Source organism: Lycorma delicatula, chromosome 7 (assembly GCF_047948215.1).
Source record: "Lycorma delicatula isolate Av1 chromosome 7, ASM4794821v1, whole genome shotgun sequence".
Taxonomy (NCBI): Eukaryota; Metazoa; Arthropoda; class Insecta; order Hemiptera; family Fulgoridae; genus Lycorma; species Lycorma delicatula.
This window is the reverse complement of record NC_134461.1, coordinates 83,531,794-83,557,628: the sequence shown is the minus strand read 5'-3', so window position 1 is coordinate 83,557,628 and position 25,835 is coordinate 83,531,794. Positions and strand designations below refer to the sequence as shown.

The 25,835-nt window shown below is 29.5% G+C and overlaps 1 protein-coding gene across 2 annotated transcripts in view; it reads right to left on the bottom strand.

Moving 5' to 3' along the window:
- Window positions 1–2,605: 2,605 nt before the first annotated feature.
- The window catches only part of Brd8 (Bromodomain containing 8), an 87,396-nt gene continuing 64,166 nt past the window's right edge, over window positions 2,606–25,835 (bottom strand). For both annotated transcript variants that reach the window (XM_075370898.1, XM_075370899.1), the window contains exons 14-18: window positions 21,749–21,870; window positions 20,362–20,502; window positions 16,387–16,564; window positions 7,463–7,645; window positions 2,606–2,825 (exon numbers count right to left, since the gene is read on the bottom strand). In XM_075370898.1, the coding sequence (XP_075227013.1) occupies window positions 2,808–2,825; window positions 7,463–7,645; window positions 16,387–16,564; window positions 20,362–20,502; window positions 21,749–21,870 (642 nt within the window). In that variant the 3' untranslated portion in view covers window positions 2,606–2,807. The remainder of the gene's footprint in view (window positions 2,826–7,462; window positions 7,646–16,386; window positions 16,565–20,361; window positions 20,503–21,748; window positions 21,871–25,835) is intronic.

Genomic DNA, 25,835 nt, shown 5'->3' with positions numbered 1-25,835 from the left:
GCAACAACTACTGCAGCCATATTATTATCATTATGTTAAAATGCTTTATTCGCAAATGTATCTTGTTCATCCATGCAATGTTCCATCATTACCAAAAGCTATAAAGAAGAATTTATTGTTGCTGAATGTTTTTGAAGTTTATCTTCAATGCATACTGAAAAAAAAATTATTTATTATCACCTCTTTCAATGACTTACTCATTATTTTTAATGGAGTCTATGAAATCAAAAACAATTACCAATTTTTTTTTTTTAACCTCCAGATCCACCATTAGGCATTCTTCAGAGGATGAAGATGAATGATTTGTACCGTGTGTGAAAATGCCATGCCTGACCGGGATTTGAACCCGGGACCTCCAGATGAAAGGCCGGATTATAAGATCAACACACCACGAGGAATCCTATGATGTTGCCAATCAAAGTCACAGTTAAAACCACCTTTACACAAGAATCCATGTTCAGCAGTATTACAAGGGTTATTTTTTTTCAAGGTCCGATCGGTCACGAAATTAAAACCACAGTGAAAATAAAAACTTTTTCATTTGTAACAAGTACTTACATAGTTACGCTATTTCTCTACATAGTTGCCACTCCGATTTAGACATTTGTCGTAGCGTGGTACCAACTTTCCAATACCCTCATCATAGAACGCAGCCGCCACCTGTGTTTTCAGCCATGTTTCTACGCTGGTTTGCAGCTCTTGGTGGAATTCATGGAACGTGGCATGACCATCACTGCAGCCTCATACTGCGTGACTCTTCAACATCTACGAAGGGTAATTCAGAATAAGCGGAGAAGAATGTTGTCATCAGGCATTGTCTTTCTCCATGACAATGCTTGGCCACACACTGCAGCTGTAACAAAGAAGCTCTTGCAGCATTTTCGTTGGGAAGTATTTGATCACCCACCATACAGCCCGGACTTGGCTCCATCTGATTTTCACCTCTTTGCTCACATGAAACGCTGGCTAGGAGGACAACATTTTGGCACAGACATCGAGCTGCAGACCAGCGTAGAAACATGGCTGAAAACACAGGTGGCTCTGTTCTATGACGAGGGTATTGGAAAGTTGGAACCACACTACGACAAATGCCATCGGGATGGCAACTATGTAGAGAAATAGCGTAACTATGCAAGTACTTGTTACAAATAAAAAATTCTTTATTTTCACTGTAGTTTTAATTTCGTGACTGATCGAACCTTGAAAAAAAATAACCCTCATATTATACATATCTTAGAAATATACATAAGATCATCCATGGCGAGTGAATCTTTAAACGAAGTTAGCGAGCATTAAGTTAGGGTTGGTTAGGTAACTTCATTTCTGTGTACTGAACTTCATATGAAATCATAAAATTATCTATATATATAAAATATATATATATATAATAGATACGAACATATATATATATATGTTCGTATCAAGAAGTATAAATCATTTGAACGAATTAATCATTCATTATTTTATTTAGTTGAATCATTATTGAATTAATTATACATTGTAATTGTTTTGTTCATGTATATATTAATCTTTGACTATCTAAATTGCCCATAATTGCTATAAATAACACATTTGTATGAAATACAAATGTGTGACTAACCATCAACCTGAAACGTGTGACTAACCATCAAAGAATACCAGTGTATCCAGTGACTAGTATTCAAATCCAGATAAAAACAACTAATTTTTTACTGGGATTTGAACTTCAGTAACTTTGACTTAAAAATTCAGCTGTTAAACAACTGATTTGGGACGACGAGTTAACCAGTAGATCAGCTCGGTAGCCCCTTTTTATTTCTTTTCAGTATTTATATATTGGTTGATATAATAAAATAAATATATTTGTATATAGTACAGAGGAGTATGATTCTTAAAAGAATTGATTTTAAAAAAATATATATATATAGAGAGTGTATCATGAAGTTCTCCCAGGACTTCATATGAAAAATATGTAAACAAAGTAAATAGAAAGCTAGTAAAAGATTTAGAAATTTGATTTTAATTTAAAATAAAGCAGATGGAAATGTGGCAGAAAAATTATACAAACACAGAATAGAAATATTCCTCATATTTCTAAAATCAACAGCTAAAAATAAAAAAAAAAATCTCTAAAAAAAATTAAATTTTTTATTTCATGAGTTTCTGAGAGCTGATTAACAATTAAGCTTTTTGTATATTGTAAGTTAATCATTTTGAAAGCAGTTTTACTGTTTTAAGTTAACAATTTAGAAAATATTTTTATAATTTATAATAACGTAATGGGAGAAAACACAATAAATTTTTATTTCTTTTTTTGGAAAGTTGACATGCTGTTAATTTATGGCAAAACATCAATACAAACTTTACAAATAATCTGTTTAAGGCTAGGAGATGTAATCATAGTGTTTAATACAATTATGTATATACTTAACATGGTGAATTACATGAGTCTCTGCGGTCTTAGAGCTCATGAAACTTACCTCAAATGCAAGTAAATGTTAAAAAATGCAAACATATTACACACAATAAAGGATTTTGTATTTAAAAACATGTTCAATATCATAACTTCAATATTACTGCAATGGGAAATTTTTTTATCTCTTTTTCATAATTAATTTATACACAATTAAAACTTACGATATTTTATTTATAAAATACTGTATGAATTACAAAAATTATTTTATAAGTACAAATAGAGTAAATTCACGGTTTATCTAGTATAAAAAAAACAACAACATTTTCATAACTTAAACAAAATTCATTAGATATTATTCTACAGTCTACTTATTTCAGTTACAATCATGATTTTCTACTGTAAACGTCAAATTTTACAATGGATCATCCACCTGAAAAAAAAAAATGTAACTAATTTAATAAAAACAACACAAACATTTAATCACATAATAGTAGAAAAAAGAAGATTTTAAAGTAAAAATACATATAAAATACATGATAAAAATATATAAAAACATGAACACAATTAAAATAAATAAGTGATGCAAATTCTAGATTTGAATACTGGTCAAGATTGACAATTTTCACGTACTATAAAAAATAATTTCTTATTAAAAAAAAAGTAGATAATGAGAGAGCAGTAATCAGGAGGTCTGGTTTTACTTGATTGGTTCTTCAGCCATGAGGCTTTAATGTGCAACCACTGGAAAGTAATAGAAAAGCCTGTTACTAGATACCAAGGAAATATCTACTAGCGAGGTATTTTACTAGCGGCTTTTCAGATCCTGGCATCTACAGCAAGAACTTAGAATGATCAAACTTTCACCCCCAGAACCAATAATTAATTAACAATAAGGAAAAAGAATGATCTATCCACAGGGCAGATTTAATACTTTCATGGAGTAATAGGAATAGAGTAGATATAACTAGGTAAAAATGTATAGTTATCAGAAAAAACTAATGAATGAATGAATTGAAAATAATTGACAGTAAAATGTAAAGAACTTCCACCAAACTGAAGAAAAAATCTCAAGCTGTGACAATAATTAGATTTTTGTATCCTAGGTTTACTGCCATTTCCATGCTGGAATGTAAAAAGTAAAAGGTTATATACAGTAAAATCTGTCTCTAATTCATCACTCATCTGAATGGGGGCCCATCTGCATTTTTTCAACATTTCTTACTTAAGCATGAAAAGAGAATACTATGTATTTAATTTGGCCTAAATTTTTTATGTGGATCTAAGTTATTTCTTTTTTTTATGAATGCAAACACTGTGCAGCAAAGTAATGTTGGGTAACATTGCATATATATTATGTTTAATGCTGTATTTTTAAGAGATGACATCATTGAGGTTGGTCTAGACCAGTGATTCTCAACTTTTTTAGCTCCTTGATTCCCAAAAAAAAATAAATATAATGAATATTTCATGATCCCCCCCAACCACAAACCTACAAAACTCAATTATCAGCTCACTTAACATGCATGTATTAAGTGTACAAACATGAATAATTTACAGGTTCCAACTTGATGTGTACGTGCTACATGTAACTTGATCTAATTGCATAATATTCCCTGTGAAAGCATCATGTTTGAACATACACATGATACGTTTGAATGCATTGTGCTCTCAGCAGCATAAGAGAGGTGTTAGGGATTACAGAACATCAGTTTGGTTTCCAATGCGAAGCATATGTCTGGTGCTTTTATTTAAATTTTTAAAAACAATTTCATTGAAAATAATAATAATAATTGAAGTTTTAGTTTTTTAGTGTACGGTTAAACAGTGTACCTGTAATTTTTTTCAATTAGATTCTTAAGCAAAATGGATAAATTTGTGAAAAGACAAACAAAGTGAGCCACCTACATCCACTGAATTGATTGGTAAAAAGACAAGACTGTACAGTGACAGTTATTTAAATTATGGTTTTATCTTATTGGATCGAAAGCCACAGTGCGATGTTTGCTTTCAAGTCCTCTGTGATGAAAGCATGAAGCCATCAAAATTAATTTGACATTTTGAAATTACCCTTAGAATTTTTTGAAAGAAAATAACATACTGTGAGATATCAACAAGTTTCTATTTATAAATCATGGCATACTGATAAAAGTACACTTGAAGCATCTTATCTCATAGCATTAAGAGTAACTATGTTGTCCAAACCGCACATAAAAGCAGAAAATCTCATACTGCCTGCTACAATTGATATGGTCAGTGTTTTAATAGGTATGGAAGAAAAAAAAAATTTTTTTTAATTCTGCTTTCCGACTCCGTATCAAGGTGAGGAGTCAAAATGACATGGCTGCTCATGTTTGTGATCAGATAATTCAGCAAGCGAGTTCAAGTGAATTTTTAAGTATTCACTGTGATAAATCAACAAATATGACAAAAATTTCTCAGTTCTTATGTTTTGTGAGATATGAATGTTTGTGAGATGGATGTTTTATGTGAAGCTAAAACTACAACATAGACTGGACAAAATGTATTGCAGTATGTAATGATAGTGGGATAGTTAACAGGAAAGAATGTGAATTTCTGAAAAAATTAAAAGATTGTCTTATACCAAGGGCAGATTGGATGCCTTTGCTTCCTTCACAGATATGCTCTTGCCACAAAAAAAATATGCTGGGAAATCTCAAACAAATTCTTTGTAAAACTGTAAAAATTGTTATTTTTATTAAAAGTCGACCATTTCAGAAAAGGCTGTTTGCTAAACTTTGCGATGAAATGGGTGAAAAGAAAAAAGCTCTTCTTTTCCATACAGAAATCAGATGGTTATCAAGGGGGAAAGTGTTCACCTGTTATTGGAACTGCAAGATGAATTAGTAATATTTTTGCAAGCTAAACAAACACCATTCTCAATGTTTTTACAAAATACATCAGTATATGTAGCCGATGTATTTTCGCATTTAAACACTTTATATTGAGAAAAATTTGGATGATGAAGACTATTATTCACCACAGTTTGGAAAGCATAAAGATGCATTTACATGAGCATAAAATTTCAGTTGGCAGAATATTTTCTGGAAGATAAAAATGATTTCTTAAAGAGATAGGTATTGAATCCATTTAGTGAAAACATTGTTGCAGCTGCTAAGTTACGAGTTGAGATTCATGACCAGCTCATCGAAATGTCTGATGATAAAATGTTACAACTACAATTCACATCTGAAGATTTAGATATGTTGTGGCTTGCTCATCGAAGAAAATATGGAAATTTAGTTAGAGAAGCATTAAAAATATTAATCCCTTTTGCCACGTTTTACCTCTCTGAAAAGGGTTTTTTGTCTATGGTTGCACTAAAAACTAAATATATTTTATCACTTGAAAACAAATTTTTTTGTTGTCTCTAACACAGATCCACACATGGAGAAACTTTTAAATGAAAAACAAATGCAACCATCTCATTAATTAATAATATGTACTTATAAGTAAAATATTATTCTTTATGTGTAAAGTTGTAGGCTAATTTTGCGACCTCCAGATTGGTCTAGACCATTGATTCTCAAACTTGTTTGTCCACTGCCCTCACTAAGAATCAAAAGTTAAATTTTTAAACTTACCATCAATTAAAAATAATAATGGCAAATGCAGTTCTTAAGATGCACTCTTAAAAACAGCAATCACAATTATTGTTTTCAAATGTGGCTTATCCTATTTCTGAGTTTTAACTTTTTAGATTTTAAATGAAAGTAATTAAAACGGATATTTAATCATATTTGAAAGTATTTTTATTAAAATTGCTTTCAAAAAAATTACAATGTATCTTTATAGTTATATAATAACAATAGTGATAGCACATTCAATATAACAATAATTAAAACAAAGCTAGTTTGAAATATCAGGAAAACATAATTTTTTTTTTTTTTTAATCAGCCATCACCTTCCTAGACCACCTGAATGCTCAAATTTTCTGTAAACCTTCCAGTGCCCCACCTGAAGGCCTCCATTGCCCACAAGGGGCATTATCACTCACTTTGATAACAAATGGTCTAGACTAACACCAAATTCAATAAAATTTCATCATTTTTTTAAAGGGAAGCATGTTTATAGAAAGCAACACTAATATTTAACATATAAATTAATAGAAATATGTCAAATTATTTCAAGACTAAAATCAAATCAGAGTAATTGCTTAATAGAATGGATGAGTGAGAAGTTGCTACTGAGTACAACATTTTATATAAACAAATCATTGCTAATGTTCAAAATAAAAATTATTGAACAGACTATTGATGAAGAGTGAGTTTCATTTTTTTCACTTTTCAATGTTCTGAGGTGCTTTATCCCTCTATCCTTTTCTATACTTTATCACTATAGGCAATCTCTTATTTCATATCAGTGCTCTTTTTCCGTGACAATTTGACAACTGATTAGACTTGGAGAAAGAAGAACCTGATAAAGAAAGTATTTTTTTAATATAATACAGGAAAATCAAGGATGAGATATGAAAAGATAATAGAGGAAGGGTAAAGGGTGTAAGTTTAGGGCAAGAAAGTATGGAACAGATTGATGGATAGAGTGGAAGAATGCTTATAAAGAGAAGAGAAGAATAGGGAAAAGGTGATGATGAACTTTTAATGTTATAATAAGAAAAATGATAAATTCAACCAAAATATTCAACAATCTTTCCACCAAAATTTTCAATGACTTCCTTTTTACATTCAATAAATTCTAAGTCCTGATAATTACAATCAAATTTTTACACTATATATATATATATGGCAGATTACTCTGCCATATAATAATTTTGACTGATTTAAATAATTCATTGTTATGTATTAATATAAATCAATTATGAATAAAAATTAACATAAACATTATTTCTTTATAAATACTGTATTTAAAAATCACTTAGAGAAAACAATATGTTCAATAAACAATAACTATTCACAGGGAACAGACAAATGACCAACACTAACAGATCAGATATAACTGGTATTTACAGGTTGAATCTATACTTTTAAAAACATTCTACTAACAAGACAAATTAAAATAATGATTTACAATTTTATGAACAAAATTTACCTTTCTCCGTTTAGCAACTGGACTATCACTCGCCATTGATGTCACTTGTGTTCTTTTACGTTTTGATGGTATATCAACAACAGTATCTTGTTTTGAACTTCCACGTTGCCTTGTATTTAATTTATCGACGACAAGTGATTCTCTTCTCAATGGAACACCTTCACCCATCGCTTCTACCATTAACTGAAAAAAAATGAAAACAATATGTACTTTTATGTCTCTTAAATTTATCAGATAAATAATCTTATATTGTGATAATTATTACACTTAGAAATCTATAATGAATGCTAACTGAAAACAAGTTTAATTATTAAGGAATATCACATATAGACCTCACTGTAAAACTATTAGTTTTTCGATGCTGTACAATCATACATACATATATATTTATTTAAATTTTATAGATTACATTAAAAACTATTAAACTTAATACATAATATTAAATTTAATGATAAAACATGTTTGAAATACAAAATAACACCCGATTACAAATGTAAAAACCTTAAAAATTACACAAGCCTAAAAGGATAAGGTTATTACTAATATTAAATTACATACACTACATTTAGAAATAGTAACATAATTAAGATTTATGGTTTACATATATGTAAAAGATTTAATTGATAAAAGTAAAAGATAATCACAAAGAAAAGTTAAATAAAACTTTTGATAAGAAAATAAACTAAATGAGGAATTGTATACATTTATAACAACAAATACAATGAAAAACACAGTTTACATCATAAAAATTTTAACCAATCTAATTCTCATAAAAATTATTATAATAATTATCAAAAACAAAAAAGACAATCAAATAACAATTTTAAAGTTTTACTAACATATATTTTTTGATAATAAAGAAAAATTAATAATAAAAATGCTTTCAAATTTAATTTATACGATGGTAATAAGCAATTATTATGATGGTAATAATATTACAATTGATATTGAATGTAATATTGATGAAATGGATAATTTTGATAAGAATCAAATAAGAAATATAATTAGTAAAATAGTAATTAGTAATGTAACATAAAAAACCAAAAATAAAAATATTACACAAATGATTACAAAATATGAGGTTATCAAACTAAAAAATAAACTTCATGGTAATGATTTAATATTATTAAAATCAGATAAGACTAATACACCAATTATTAAGCACAAGGACAAACACAAAGAACTTATGATTAATTACATAAAGGAAATCATTTTAAAACAATAAAAAACCCAACAACCAAATATTTAAAAATTGTAAAAAATTTAATATCTAAATATAAACCAATATTTAATTATGATAAATTAAATTACCATTTAAAATTATATCCCAATACAATAACATCATTCAATAACTCATAGGACTATCAAAATTATAAAAAATAAATAATCCTCTAAGACCTTTAATAAATTTTAAAACAGCACCTGCATATTTTGTAACTAAAATAATGGATAAAATACTTAGAATAAAAATTAATTAACCCATAAACATAACATAAAAATTGGTTATGAAGTCATAACCAAATTAAATTCTATTAAAATTAATTATAACATAAAAATAGTAAGTTATGATATCACTAACATGTACCCTAATATACAAGTTGACAAGACAATAGAAATAATAAAAAATAGATTAAATGAAACTCCAGAATACATCAATGAATTAATCATTATTATAAGAAGAAATATTTGTCCTAAAAATTACTGAATAACTGTTATTTACAAAGAGAATGCTTACTAATGGGATCACTTATATCTGCCATAATCTGAGATATTTATACAAGATTTCGAAAATAAACTAGTTCATAGTATATATTAAATACACACCAAATATTACTGTAAATAAGGTACATAGATGATATTTTAGTAATATATAACCCAAATATATAATGAACATTTGGTCATTTTAATTAAACCAATAACAATTTTAAATTTACATATAAAATAGAAAATACAGAAAAATAATATTACAATACATTTGAATTTTAACCATCTATGGTCACAAAAAATTAAAAGATATAAAAGCATGATATTTAGAGCAATTCAAATATAAAAAACAATAAAATAAACTCAAAAAATCTGATGTGGACACCACATGACTTCCTTTATGCCTAATAATTAAATTACATATACACATTTTTTTAAAATGAAAACTATAAAAAATGTTATTTCATTAATAACTTCTGATATTTTTTCATATTCTTCTTTTTTTTATTGTTACTATTGAATTATTATTTACTGTAAAAGTTATTTTACAATCAGAGATTAATTATTAATAAATCAAAATATTTAAATTAAAAATAAAAAAGTTAAAAAAAAGGGAGATGAGTTTTTCGAACCATGCCTTCCCCTTGTAAGATCTAAATTTTTCATTAATTAAAATTTTATTTGGTTTTGACTCTGGGACCGATGAAAACAAGTACCATTTATGAAATGTCGTTGAAAAGCTCTTAATGAGGGCTTACTACTGCAATAAGAAAAAGTCCAAAATCAAAATTTTTGGGGATTTTGGGCTTTTTTGGACACTTTTGGTCTAATCAATTGCAATCAAAAGGGGAGGTACACAACTAGATGATACAACAGTCCTAAATCCAAAATTTCAACATCCTATGGCTAATCATTTTTGAGTTATGCGAGATTCAAACGTATGCACATACAGATGTCACGCTGAAGCTAGTCAAAATAGATTCAGGGATGGTCAAAGTGGATATTTCCATTGAAATCTGAAAACCGTAATTTTTTTGCAATCACAATACTTCCTTTACTTCAAACAAGGAAGTAAAAAGAAGTATATGAAATAAAACAAATAATTATTTAATGGTTTCAATGGTGAAATTATAGAAAACATTTATAAAAAGCAAAATAAAAAATACAAAAATACAACGGCAAAAAAATAATAGAAAGATTTAATAATAAATAATTTATAACTAAAATACAATTACACAAATAAAATAATAGAAAAAATTAACGAATATGATAAAAATAAATGTAAAAAGAAAAGAAACCAAATAATCACACTAAAGAATATTTAAAAACTAACGATAATAAAAAATAGAGAGTAATTAAGAAAATACACAAAATTAAATGCAATTAATGTAATAATATTTACACTGGTAAAACCAATAATCATTTACAAAAAAATTTACAGAACATTACATATCATACAAAAACAAAAAAAGAAGTATCTAATGTACTGACCATTTGTTAGTATGCAAACAGTGTTACAGATTGCAAAAAATAATTTAGAGATTTTGGAGATTTGTAATAATGATAAAAGAAGAATATACTCAAGAAATATTAATTTTTTTTTCATCTTTAATGGTCGCATATGATCATTTTAGTCAGTCCATTATCCAAGTCTCTTTGAAGGGATGTTCAAGCCTTGTGGTCCTCTCAGTACTTTTCATATGGTCTGATCTTCCTGCTCTTTCTGGTGTTGAAAATGTTTATGTAGTGAGTTTTTAATTCTTGTGAGCATGAAGCGAGGTTTTGTCCTTGATTTTTTTTGTTTAATTTTATCTTGTCTGTAGTGTTTTCTGGTGTAAGGCTAATTCCTTCAGATCCTCTTTTATTTCTCTGATAATCTATATCCTGTCTTTGTGTTTATCGAGGTGACATTTTACTGTACCAGCTGTTTCAGAAGTCTTGAATCTTGCATCCTCATGATGTCCAAAAAATTCTAGTTCCTTTTACACATTGTATCGGTGATGACCTCTAACACTTTGTACATGACTTTGTTGGGCACGATCCACCACTGCCTGTCTTTCTGGTACTTTTTTGATGCAGATTCTTCCAATTCTTCTTTCGATTTTCTGGAGTCTGTTGGTCTTTGATTATTTGTTCAGATGGAAGAGTGTTTCTGCTGCATATATGGCTTATAGTTTTACAGCTGTTGTAGTGTCTTATTTTTGCATTTATGGATAGACATTTTTTACTGTAGTATGCCAGGTTAATTTTTGTGTTTTAGCAAGTTTGTTTGTACTTGTTTCTATTGAGGTTTTTTCGTTTAGGTTGTTTGTTATTATTTCTCCAAGGTATTTAAAATGGGTTACTATTTTGACTTTATTACCATTTATATGACTTTTAATTGTGTTGGTTTTTGGGGCACAATTTCTGTCTTTTTGAATGTTACTTTGAAGGCAATTTTATTTGCAATGGTTTGAAGTTCTAATATCTATGTTTTAGCTTCATCGAAATAATTTACTAGCAGTACTAAGTCGTCAGTGAAACCAAGGCAATTTGTATTAATTTTTTGACTTAATTTATTTTTGGAGGCATTTTTGAGCCATTCCCTCATTATTTCCAGAGTGCAGTTGAATAGCAGTGGTGAGAGTCCATTTCCTTGGCCCAATTATGTTTTGATCTTAAATGGTTCTGAGAGTTTGCCTTTGAATTTCACTACTGACTTTGTGTTTGTGAGGGTCAGTTTTATCATGTTTATTAATTTGGTATTTAGTCCAAGGTACTACAATTTTTATAAAATTATATTTATAAATATAGATAAAAATATAAAATGATGAACCACCAGATCACTTTCAAAGATAATGATTGAATTAAACACATAATAAAAATACAATCTAACAGCTGGAAATAACGACACAGAACAAAGGAAAATACTACATTTTTTAAGATAAATTATTCCAGTACTAGACTGCAAAATTACATGCACAGTCATAACATAATTAAAAATTTTACAATAGAAAACATAATTTGGAATAAAATGACAAATTATCAAAAGAATATATCTTAATGTAGTAGATATAGATACCAACATAAAAATTTATTTCTCAGGAAACACTCCTTTCAAGGTTGAATTTTGAAAAAAGTGTTTTTTTTAGATATTCAAAACATACACATCAAAAAATCAAAATGAAAAACTACACACACCAAATCAAGTTGATAATCTTTACTTAAAAAAAAAAATTTTTTTTTTAAATTGCCGAGTTTCAAAAATCCATTTTAACTCTTAATTCTGAATTTAAAAAAAATTAAATTTCATTGTTACTTCATTTTAATTAACCCTTTAAACTCAAAAAATGCTTTCTTACTGTGAATTTTCAATGCAAGAAGAATATGTAAACAAATTTTCATCAATTTATTTTCCAGCAGTTTTTGCTGGGTTTTTATTATGAATCACTCATGTTATATATATAGATTGTTTAGAGAAATAATTAAAAAAATTCAGGGGATGGTCCCCCACATTAAAATAAAGAAAAAACTTTATGTTAACATATGTCCAAAAATACTTTACCAGCTACCCACAATTTTGAATTTTTAACATAAAAATTTATTTTTTAGGAATAGTAAATTGTATTGAGCTGAAATTTCATATACTGCTAGGGTATATACAGGTTTTCTTGTATAAAAATAATGAACCTGATCTCTCAATCAATTCAGAATGGCAGCCATATAAACTTTTTTAATTGTTAATATCACTGCAAATCCTGATTATTTTATTTTTAAAAAAATTCAGCATTTTATGACAAACAAAATGACACCTCATTTATTCGAATCTGTTCATAAATAACAAATTTATGGCAAAAATTCTTAAAGTAAATCACTAGATTAAAAAAACCAGTTTTCATTTCTTCCTGAAAAAATGAAATAACTCGTCACAATCTCAACTGGAATAACATTATTAATGTTTTTTTTTTTGTCTTCAGTCATTTGACTGGTTTGATGCAGCTCTCCAAGATTCCCTATCTAGTGCTAGTCGTTTCATTTCAGTATACCATCTACATCCTACATCCCTAACAATTTGTTTTACATATTCCAAACGTGGCCTGCCTACACAATTTTTCCCTTCTACCTGTCCTTCCAATATTAAAGCGACTATTCCAGGATGCCTTAGTATGTGGCCTATAAGTCTGTCTCTTCTTTTAACTATATTTTTCCAAATGCTTCTTTCTTCATCTATTTTCCGCAATACCTCTTCATTTGTCACTTTATCCACCCATCTGATTTTTAACATTCTCCTATAGCACCACATTTCAAAAGCTTCTAATCTTTTCTTCTCAGATACTCCGATTGTCCAAGTTTTCATTTCCATATAAAGCGACACTCCAAACATACACTTTCAAAAATCTTTTCCTGACATATAAATTAATTTTTGATGTAAACAAATTATATTTCTTACTGAAGGCTCGTTTAGCTTGTGCTATTCGGCATTTTATATCGCTCCTGCTTCGTCCATCTTTAGTAATTCTACCTCCCAAATAACAAAATTCTATCTCCATAATCTTTTCTCCTCCTATTTTCACATTCAGTGGTCCATCTTTGTTATTTCTACTACATTTCATTACTTTTGTTTTGTTCTTGTTTATTTTCATGCGATAGTTCTTGCGTAGGACTTCATCTATGCCGTTCATTGTTTCTTCTAAATCCGTTTTACTCTCGGCTAGAATTACTATATCATCAGCAAATCGTAGCATCTTTATCTTTTCACGTTGTACTGTTACTCCGAATCTAAATTGTTCTTTAACATCATTAACTGCTAGTTCCATGTAAAGATTAAAAAGCAACGGAGATAGGGAACATCCTTGTCGGACTCCCTTTTTTATTAGGGCTTCTTTCTTATGTTCTTCAATTGTTATTGTTGCTGTTTGGTTCCTGTACATGTTAGCAATTGTTCTATCTCTATTTTTTTTAAATGCTGAACATTTTATTCCAATCTACGTTATCGAAAGCCTTTTCTAGATCTATAAACGCAAGTATGTTGGTTTGTTTTTCTTTAATCTTCCTTCTACTATTAATCTGAGACCTAAAATTGCTTCCCTTGTCCCTATACTTTTCCTGAAACCAAATTGGTCTTCTAACACTTCCTCTGCTCTCCTCTCAATTCCTCTGTATAGAATTCTAGTTAAGATTTTTGATGCATGGCTAGTTAAACTAATTGTTCTGTATTCTTCACATTTATCTGCCCCTGCTTTCTTTGGTATCATTACTATAACACTTTTTTTGAAGTCTGACAGAAATTCCCCTTTTTCATAAATATTACACACCAGTTTGTGTAATCTATCAATCGCTTCCTCACCTGCACTGGGCAGTAATTCTACAGGTATTCCGTTTATTCCAGGAGCCTTTCTGTCATTTAAATCTTTTAATGCTCTCTTAAATTCAGATCTCAGTACTGTTTCTCCCATTTCATCCTCCTCAACTTCCTTTTCTTCCTCTATAACACCATTTTCTAATTCATTTCCTCCATATAACTCTTCAATATATTTCACCCATCTATCGACTTTACCTTTCGTATTATATATTGGTGTACCATCTTTGTTTAACACATTATTAGATTTTAATTTATGTACCCCAAAATTTTCCTTAACTTTCCTGTATGCTCCGTCTATTTTACCAATGTTAATTTCTCTTTCCACTTCTGAACACTTTTCTTTAATCCACTCTTCTTTCACCAGTTTGCACTTCCTGTTTATAGCATTTCTTAATTGCCGATAGTTCCTTTTACTTTCTTCATCACTAGCATTCTTATATTTTCTACGTTCATCCATCAGCTGGAATATATCGTCTGAAACCCAAAGTTTTCTACCAGTTCTCTTTATTCTGCCTAAGTTTGCTTCTGCTGATTTAAGAATTTCCTTTTTAACATTCTCCCATTCTTCTTCTACATTTACTGCCTTATCTTTTTTACTCAGACCTCTTGCGATGTCCTCCTCAAAAATCTTCTTTACCTCCTCTTCCTCAAGCTTCTCTAAATTCCACCGATTCATCTGACACCTTTTCTTCAGGTTTTTAAACCCCAATCTACATTTCATTATCACCAAAATTATGGTCGCTATCAATGTCTGCTCCAGGGTAAGTTTTGCAGTCAACGAGTTGATTTCTAAATCTTTGCTTAACCATGATATAATCTATCTGATACCTTGCAGTATCGCCTGGCTTTTTCCAAGTGTATATTTTTTTATTATGATTTTTAAATTGGGTGTTGGCAATTACTAAATTATACTTCGTGCAAAACTCTATTGTTACACTGCTATTGTTACTGTATGAGTGACCTGCCACTGGTTACTAAAAAAAAAAAAACTGCGACAGGAAACTTAACCATATATAGTCTGTAGAAGTATATTATATATATATATATATATATATACTTCCTTTTTTTTTACATTATCCACAAATCATTATTTTTAGTAGACCTAAAAATATGAATAATGAATAAAAGAAAATCTCAAACCAACGCATAATATATTATAATGAACCAATGGTTTAAATTGTGATCTTATATTATTGTTACTGTTTTCTTATCAATTTTCAAATAAAATTAATTTATATTAAATTTAAACTTACAATACTTAACTTATAAATTTTTATCTTATGTGTAAGAAATAATTATAATCCTTATGAATTAAAATTAATATTAACTTTTAACACATACAAAATAATTTTCATTCAGTATTATGTTAACATTATAATTTTCAGTATTTGAGATCATACTCAACGTTAAATAAATTAAATGACATACTTGCCAAAACAAGTAACTGTAATAATATATTCTGTTATAGAAGAATCATAATACTACTTTTATATACTACCATAATAACATACCCAGCAATATTTATCACTATTATAAAGAGAAGTATTACAGAGTTCTTACACTTAATACTGTATACTGTAAACACACACTATCATTTATCAGAAAAAACACACATTGAGAAATTTATCAGGAACAACCTTACAAATAAGCATAACAAGGGGTGATACAGAATCTAGAATAACTGGAAGTAAAATATACTGAAAAGAGAGCATATAAAGTACTGCTTCTACTCTACAGGATAATAATAAGCTCCCATTATTCATAAAAAGATTTAAAAACGTTTTTGAAGGACTGAAGAAAAATACATTTTTCCAATAATTTTAATTAATTGTATACATAGAATACATTAACATTCTTGTTAAAAATAAATAAATAATACCTGCATATGCTGTATACACTCCTTTTGCATTTCTGATGCTCTCTCATAAACAAGAGTGGTGGAACTATTATACATAATTGCATTTTGAAACATAAGCAACATATCTCTTTGAAATTCAACAGTTGTACGCAGGATACCTGACTCTATGTTCTTTTTTATTGTTGACAAATCCATCGGCCTGAAATAAATATGTCACAAGATTACATACAGCCCTAGAGTTATAGATAACTTTCATAAAAAAAAATTTTATTTTATAAAAAAAAAAAACAGATTAAAATCAAATTCCTTCAATATTTAATACTTAATAAATTTCCTAAAACTAAAGATAAATGTTATGTGTGTTTATGCAATCCAAAAGTAAACAGTTTCTGCAAAAACTGATTTGGAAGATTCTGATATATACATTACAGAATAGTTTATAACTCTACTTCTAGTTGTATTAGTGCACGAGATTTGATAAAAAAATATGCGGAATATTTAAATTTTCCATGCTGTATAAGTCTAACTGTTACAATTTTTTATTGTGTTGGTACAACTGCCCCTAACATATATTTACATTGGTAGCCTTATTAGATGCTTTGTTTATTGTTGGCTGTTGAAAAGGTTGCATGTGTTTTGGTATGGTCAATGATTTTTAACTTGTGGAAAAAATGAAACAAAGAATTTGCATCAAATTTTCTTTTAAGAATGGAATAAAGTGCAGCACCACATTGAAAAAGTTGAATGTCATTTTTGGTAATTCTTCTATGAATAAAACAAGCATTTACACGTAGTACAAATGTTTTCAAGAGGGCCGTGAAAATGTTGAAGATGACGAGCACCCTGAATGGTCCAGCACATCAACTGATGACGGTCAAAAATGATTATGAGTAATCACCGAATCACTAAGAGAGGTCGCTGATGATATTGGCATATCATTTGGATCGCGCCAAGCAATTTTTTCAGATGTTTTGAGCATGAAACATGTGACAGCAAAATCGATTCCAAAATTGTTGAATTTTGACCACAGGTAGTGCTTAATGAACCATTGCTCAGGAGTTACTGAATTAAGTGAATGACAATCCAGAACTGCTCAAACAGGTCATCATAACTGGTGTTGAAACATGGGTGTATGAGTATGACGTCAAAACTAATGCCCAATTGTCCCAATGGAAGCTTCCTGAAGAGCTAAGACCAAAAGAAGCTCATAAAATTTGATCAAATGTGAAGGCTCTGTCACTTGCCTTCGATTTCAACGGCTTAGTCTATCAAAAGTTCTTGCCACCAGGTGTCATACGGTCAATAAGGAGAACTAACCCTGGAAGTTCTACGCCATTTGTGTGAAGCAATCAGAAGAAAACGCCTGGAGGATTTGTGCTGAAAAAATTCATAGCAATTGCACCATGATAATGAAACTGCTCACACTTCACTGCTTTTTCATGAATTTTTGGTCAAAATCATCACTGACATGATGCCTCAGCCTCTGTATCTACTGGACATGAGCCCTGTAACTGCTTCCTATTCACCAAGCTGAAAAAACCATGAAAGGATGATGTTTTGCCAACATTGAAAAGATAGACAGAATCACTGAAGGATCTAAACACCATACCAAAAATTGCATTCCAGAGGCACTTTAAAGATTGGATAAAGTGATTTGTAAGTGATAAAATCAATATTGATGAATAAAAAAAATTTGAGAAAAACTAAAATTCCGTGTATTTTTTTTATCAAACTTTGTACTTACACACATAATTAACAAACAAGAAATAAAGATGATTCCACTGTTTTCCAAGAACAATTAATTATTGTGAAAGTCAAGTGTTTAAAAGTATCCTCCCAAAACGATCTGAGGCACTAGTCTTGCAAAGTATTACCTCAAAAATCACTTATATGAAAATTATCACACCTACAAGTAAATTGTAATTATTTTCTATTTAATTTTTCTTATAAAAGTTGATAATGATTGTTTTTATTATTTTGTTTTATTTCATACTTCTTTCTTGTCGCATACAAGGACTTGTAGTTTAAATTAGTACGCTCACCTCTATAACTTTTCTAAAATAAAATTTTCTTCTAGAATATGCTGTAGCTTTAAAAAGTAACTAAAACTGGCTGTAATAACATCAGTAAAAGTTAGGTATCAACAGGCTTTACTAATAATTTAAAAAGTGTATTACTTTTTTATGAAAAAACTACATAATAACTTTTATTAATTTTACTTTATCTAAGCACACTGATTTCATGTATCAGAGTAACATGGAATCAGATAACTGTAAAGTTAAATTACATAAAGAAAAAGACTATTTTTATACACTATATCATATGTTATCTAGGAGCAACTCCCTTCACCATATCATCTCTCCACTCTTTTCTATTCTTGGTTAAACTTTTGAGTTCCTGACATATTTTCTACAATTTTTAGTATTTTTTTGATCTTTACAATTCCTTCTAATACTGTTTTTAATCAACCCTTCTCAAATGATATGTTGGACCACTAAACTTTACTATTTTAAATTGCACTAACTGACCTTCTCTTCTTAATCCTTTATTATTTTGTCTATACATTTACACTTCTTTAGTCTCCTTCTAGTTCATATTTAAATTAACTCCAGCTTCTTTTCCCCTTTTCTTAATGTCCATAGATAACTTAACAGTTTACTAAACATTTATTTAAATCTAAAATCTCTTAATGGAATTTTATACACGATGCAGTAAAGAACACAAGGTAATTGTTGAGGGCCTAGAATAAAGAAACAACTAAGGATTCAAAGGAATCAATAAGTAATTCAAAGTAATAACAATAATTATAAAGGTTAACTTTACTGCTGGTGAAACTTCAATAAATGAATGAATAGATAACCACAGAGTGGAAGGATTAACAGTGCTTATGGTAAAATTTGTTAATAACAGTGGGAAAAATTGTTATTAACAAAGCAAGTTATTAATTTAGCGTACCTATAAGGCTTCTCCAGTGCAATAATATTCCCAGTTTCCAGCTGTGAATTAAAGACTCAGCATGTCCAACGCAAAAATGCATAAATCAACCTTTCCTGGCTTCTAATATGATTCTTTTGAGAACAATGGATTTTTGTCAGGTGCGGATCTGGTCTGGGGCTGACTACAGAGGCTACAGGCTACACCCCACAAGGGAGAGCAAGCTCACCCTTGGTTTGATAATGTAACTTTTTGTACTTGTTCTAAGCAATAAGGGCCAACATTATGCTCACAAGACCAAATTTCAATCAATCGGCTATAAACAATAAATTTTTTCATACCATTTCCACATCGATGGGGTTTAAAAAATTGCCATACAGCACATGGCCTGGAACCAGTGTGGTCAGATTTTGCACACAAATCTAGTCTCAAGCTCACTACATTCAGTTTTTTGTACAGGACAGGGCTATAGGTAGGAAGTCCTTCTCAAAAATAATCTGAGAAGGCAAAAAATATCACAATTTACATGCTGGTAGTTCAAAAAATGAATTGAACACATGTGAGAATTAAAAGAGATAATAAGAATGAGCTAAATCATTCTTTGTTAGCTATTTAATAATGGTTTCTGTCTGCATTTTGAACTTTCTTAAACTTGTCGATATTAGTTTGAAAGTTTATTAATAAAAGATGTTTATTTTTTTGCTATTAAGATAGAATCTTATGGCTGCTTTGATAAAAAAATAATTGTACAAAGTTTTGAGCTTTATCTGTTTAGCAATTAGATGAGATTCAAGAGGTATAAAATCAGGGCTAAGTTCATATATAAATACATATATCCTTAATACAAACATGATTTGTTACAGGCAATTTTGTAACAAACTTCAACAATTTGTTAACAGTCACAGGATAGAATCACATCCATTTTGTAAGTGTGTTTAGAATGGAGAAAATTTCAAAAATCATCTCAGAGTTTTGTTAAACAATATATCATAGTATCATACAATCTTACCAGTACAGTCCAAAAGTAACACATAAATTTTTTTATATATTAGACAAAATTACCTATGTATAACACTGTGATAACCATGAGCTTGTTCATCAGTAATTGGTTTAAGAAACAGAGAAGCAAACTTATGAGTAGCCAGCCTATTATAAACTAACATTATTGATTTTTTCCATGCTCGTAAACTTGCACCATCCTCACTGTAAATAAAAAAAAACCAAAGAATAACATGTTTACTCTAAATGAGAAGTACTTTATAAATAATCATATAAATTTAATATAGAGAAATAAATTTATAAAGATATATGAGGGCTGTTCAAAAAGTAATGATAATAGCGACCCTGAGGAAAAATGTGTTGCAAAGGGTGGTAATACTGCAAATCATCATGCAACCCATTCTTTTAGCCATCTATAACAATCAGTTTCAAGTTGATTGGTAATAGTCACATATGTCCACAATGAGGAGACATATGTGACGGTAACGTGTTAGATATTCGCCTACCATGTTCAGCATGGATAAAAAGTTAAGAGTTGTAACATGAAATTTTTAGTGAAACTCGGAAAGAACATATGAATTATTAACTACGATATATGGTGAACATGTTATGAACTAGGTGACCTTCTACAAGTGGTATAAAGCGTTCAAGGAGAATAGAGAGAGCATTGGCAACGAGCCGCACGAGGGGCGGCCTTCAATGTCTTGCATATAAAGATTCACATGTATATGAATATTATTTACAACTACAATAAAAATAATTACAATCGCAACTACATAAGATTTAATTTATTTATATGAATCAACACCTATTTTCAACATAGACAACCATATACTTGAAAAATGGATGATCAAGATTTCAACCTGTTTTAATAGAAATTCTTTCCATCCTGTTATTAACTGAAATTGTATACGAAAAGTAATATTGTAAATAAAACAAATTTCAGAGTGAAAAACTGTTTGTCTTTAGTGGAACCAAGATATCAACTTTTTTTTTTTTACTGCCATCATATTGTCATAATGCACACCTGGTGAATGATATATAAAATTATACATATCCAAGCTTACTGTACAATAATTGCTTGGCACATATGTGTTTTTCATTCCAAAAATTTTTTATTTCTTTTTAAATCATAAGTTATGTATGTGTATATATGACAAATGTAATTGTAAAGTAACATTAAAGTAACAATAGGTGGTAAATTTTTACACGGATTTGAATACTAGATCATGGATACCGGTGTTCTTCGGTGGTTGGGTTTCAATTAACCACACATCTCAGGAATAGTCGAACTGAGAATGTACAAGACTACACTCATACATATCATTCTCATTCATCCTCTGAAGTATTATCTAAACGGTAGTTACCGGAGGCTAAACAGGAAAAAAGAGAGGTGGTAAATTAAACTATTAATTATGTTACATTTAATTATTATTAAATATTAACTTACGTTGTGTTGGATATAGGACTATTTGGTATTGAATCGCTAGTTTTCCGAGGCAGCCTTTTAACCAAATTAGCAACAGGTTCATTATCTTCTTCAGTGGATGGTGTATCTGGCCTCGATGATGACTAAAACAGTTAAAATTTATTTATTGTTATTGTAACTAAACTGTATTTGCAGCTATATCAATAATTAAGGCTTTAATAACCACTATTGCTTTATAAACTCATTTTGTATAGATTGTCAGGGACCTCAGCGGACATATACAACTGCCATATTCAACAGGCCTGTGGAGGATCACATTTATTACAAGCATAACATCTGCTGCAATTTTTCTGCATAGGAAATGGTATGGATAGAACAACTATAGTTATTATTTAGACTTAAATAATTTTCTTAAATCAAGCAAATTGTTTAAACATACTTAACTATGTGCAGTTGTAATCTTCAGGTTTTGGAAAGGCTCTTTCATTTATAGGTTGTATTTATTGCATATTTATTAAAATGTAGAATAGATAGATCAAATATTATAGATCAAAAATAATTTCTGGTAAAAAAAAAGTCAAATGAATGTACATAGGCTGCCACTGATATACAAGGTCAACCTCTGACCTTTTCATAATGATCTTTATTTATAAATAAAAAAAGATGTTAAAGTTAGAGTAAGTTGGGAAAGTATGAAATAGTGAGTTACTTTTTTTGTGAACAAAATTTATGGATTATAACAAGTAAATTTGAGGGTGCGTTGTGGTGGAGTAACCATAATTTGTAACACCAAAGTTCAGCCGTCTTCCTATTGATAATTTTAAAAGTCTTTTTAAAATTATAACATCTTGAAGGGCATTATGTTCTTCAGGCAAATATTTGTAGAGAAAGACTTTTACTATCAAAAAATGAAACTATAAAAATGAAATTACGTCTGATCAAACTTGACACACTTTCTTCTGGTCTTGATAAATCTTTACCTAACCACATAAAAACTGAAGTTTGGTTACAAAACTATAGCTATAAACCCGTGATTCACACCTGTTATGTTACTGAAAAATTTGTAACATTGGTGACTTGATTTAACAGCTATTGACAGACTATAATAGAATGATTTCTTTGACTTGATCTTGTGACTTCATCTAGGGGATGAGGTTTGCTGTTCTAACGCACCTCCAAGTTTCTGGTAAGAATATCGTGACATGAATACAATGAAATGTATTCATTCCAGTTACTGAGCAGTATCAGCAATGAAAACACACACATTTTTTACTTCTGTCGCATGAGATGTTTTGTCTACCAATGTTGAAAAAAACTTATTCATCACTGTAAACTTGCAACATGCATTGCCTATCTTCAAAGATTAATCACTAGTTTTAAGTCATCTACAACAGATAACATTATTATAGCATTATGTTATAATATTATCTGTTGTAGAAAACTACATCATTATTATTCTGTTGTAAGGATATATCTGAAAAAAGATAATTCTTATTTTCTAACCTTCTATAAGCAAGTTATTAATTTTAGTTCAATTTTTTTATATTATCGGTAGGAATTTGAGTTTCACCAACCTATATTTATGTTTACCAAACTTAATTTGATTATGGTGTCCCATGATAAACTACTTTTGTGTTTGTATGTGTTAAGCAAATTTGTTGAAAATATTTTAAGTGCAAGCACATGATAATAAAAATAAATATGAAGTTATGCCTAACCTCTCAATTGATTAGGTATTGGATACAGACATTTTAAAAAAATTTATAAATTATATATGTAATGATGAAAACTTATTGACAAAATCTATGAAACTGGACATTTTGGATCAGCATTTTGAATCATTTTGCATTCAAATATGTAATAAAACAATAAGTATGCATAGGATATGGGGCAGTTATTAAAAAAATTCCCATCTGTTAGTGAAGATAGACCTTTAAGATAATGCAAAGTTGCTTTACTTTAGTCATACAATTGTAAACATATGACCTTTGTTTACACAATATATGTTTGGAATCATGTCTGCAAGCTGGTGTACATGTACTTCCATAGATCCTCATCAATAGCTGCAACCTTGTCAACAATAATTGTGTTCTTTAATAGTAGTGACATTCCACAACACACAGTCTTTCAAGAACCCACACAGAAAGCTCTGGACCCCAAACTCAGAAATTGAGCATGCTAAGCAAGCAAATATTGCCAAAATGTGAGGCGGCAGTTTTGAATACTTTGGAAACAGTCATACTGTTTCGTGTGGTGTGGGCTGTTGTTCTATCCTACTGCAAATGAAAGGCTTTGTAATCAATGCCAAGCCATTGTAACCAAGGTATAACAGTCTTCTTACATAATTACGTTTTCAAAGAGAAACAGGTCCGATTACACATACTGCAAATTCCTGAAAACTCCATACCAAACTGTCACTTTAGGAATTTAATGACATTTCACGTTGTTCATTAGGGTTCACCAATGACCAGTATCACAGATTCTGTCTCTTTATGAACCCTAAAATACGAAAATTGACTTCATTGTCATTAGCAAATTATTTATGATCTGGGTTTTCCCATGGCAAAAAGTTCATGGCAGCATAGAAAAAACTTCTTTCCTATCTGAGGAGAAAGGTTTTTCACAACTTGTAGTTAAGGGTGAAATTTTACCTCTTTGAGCATAAGAAATAAACTTTTTCTACTAAGTCCTAAAATTCGAGAGTGGCATGATGAGTTTGAAGGGCAATGTTCAAAAGCTTTCCTCACTCTCTACAGGTTCTCTGGGGGTTTATACTGTTTGTGGAGCTCCATGGTTCATGTTGAACACACCACCAGCTTATTCAAATTATTTCACTCAAGCTAATAACTACATTCTGAGATGATATACAACCTGTTGATAAACATTGAACTGCAATCTACAGACATGCTGCGCTTTTGTCACTGATTTCATTTTATAATAATTATGAATATAGATAATATGTCATTGCACATACAACACTCTGGTGCAAATGACATGAAATGACATTCTACGTGAAATGGCAATTTTAATGAAACGTATTCTTCTGTTCATCTTGAGGATGGAATTCATTACCAAAAATAAAAGAAATCCTTAATAAGCAACAAATAGTTTTTAAAAAAAAATTAACATCAACAGTCAAAGCTTCTTATGAAATTTCTTTATTTCTAGCACAAAAAAAGTAGCCTTACTCTGATGGGAAAGAAATGATCTAACCTAGTCTGAAAATCTTTGTTAATTAGGCTTCCAATGTGAAAATTAAAAAAAAACTGGTGGAACAAATTGCCCTTTCGCGAAATATGATGTGTTGCATACATGACCTGGCTGTGAACATTATTACAAAAAATTGTGTCTGTATTAGCCTCGTGTAAATATTTTTCTTTAGCTGTTGATAATACTGACACTACTTAATTAAGTATTTTTTGTGTGCTGTATCAATGAAAATTTTGATGTTATTGAAGAACTTTTAGACATGCAGTTATTAATAACAATACGTGAAGACATCTTTAATGAAATAAAATCAGTCATTGAGAACAATAACTTACAATGGGATAAATTAGATAGCATATGCACGGATAGAGTCCCAGCAAAAAAAAATAAAAGTTTGGTAAAAATAAAAGTTGTTTTCATTACTTGAAAAAGACATTTTTAAGTATCACTGCACACTGCATAGAAAGGCACTTTGCGCTAAAGGTATGAATTTATGTAATGTTCTTGATCTGGTAGTTCAGTGTATAAACTGGATTCACGCATGCTTAATCACCTAGAATTTTGTTGATTGTTTCTCAAAAAGATGGAAGAAGTTAGTGAATTAATCCTGTATTGTAATGTATGCTGGCTTTCAATAGATGTCATATTTTTTGGAAGAAAGAGGTGAACTGCACAATGACTGCTTGCTTTTAAAAAATGAAGATTGATTGTGAGATCTAGCGTTTCTTACAGATAACAATTTAAATGTAAAAGTATATGGTTAAGATTGCTTGTTTCCAATGTTATTTAGTTCTATATCTTCTTTTATAGTTAAACTTTCTATTTTTTTAAATGATTTTAATAAAAAAAGACTGATAAATTTAAATGAATGATACAGTTAGCGATCAGTTAGCGATCAGAC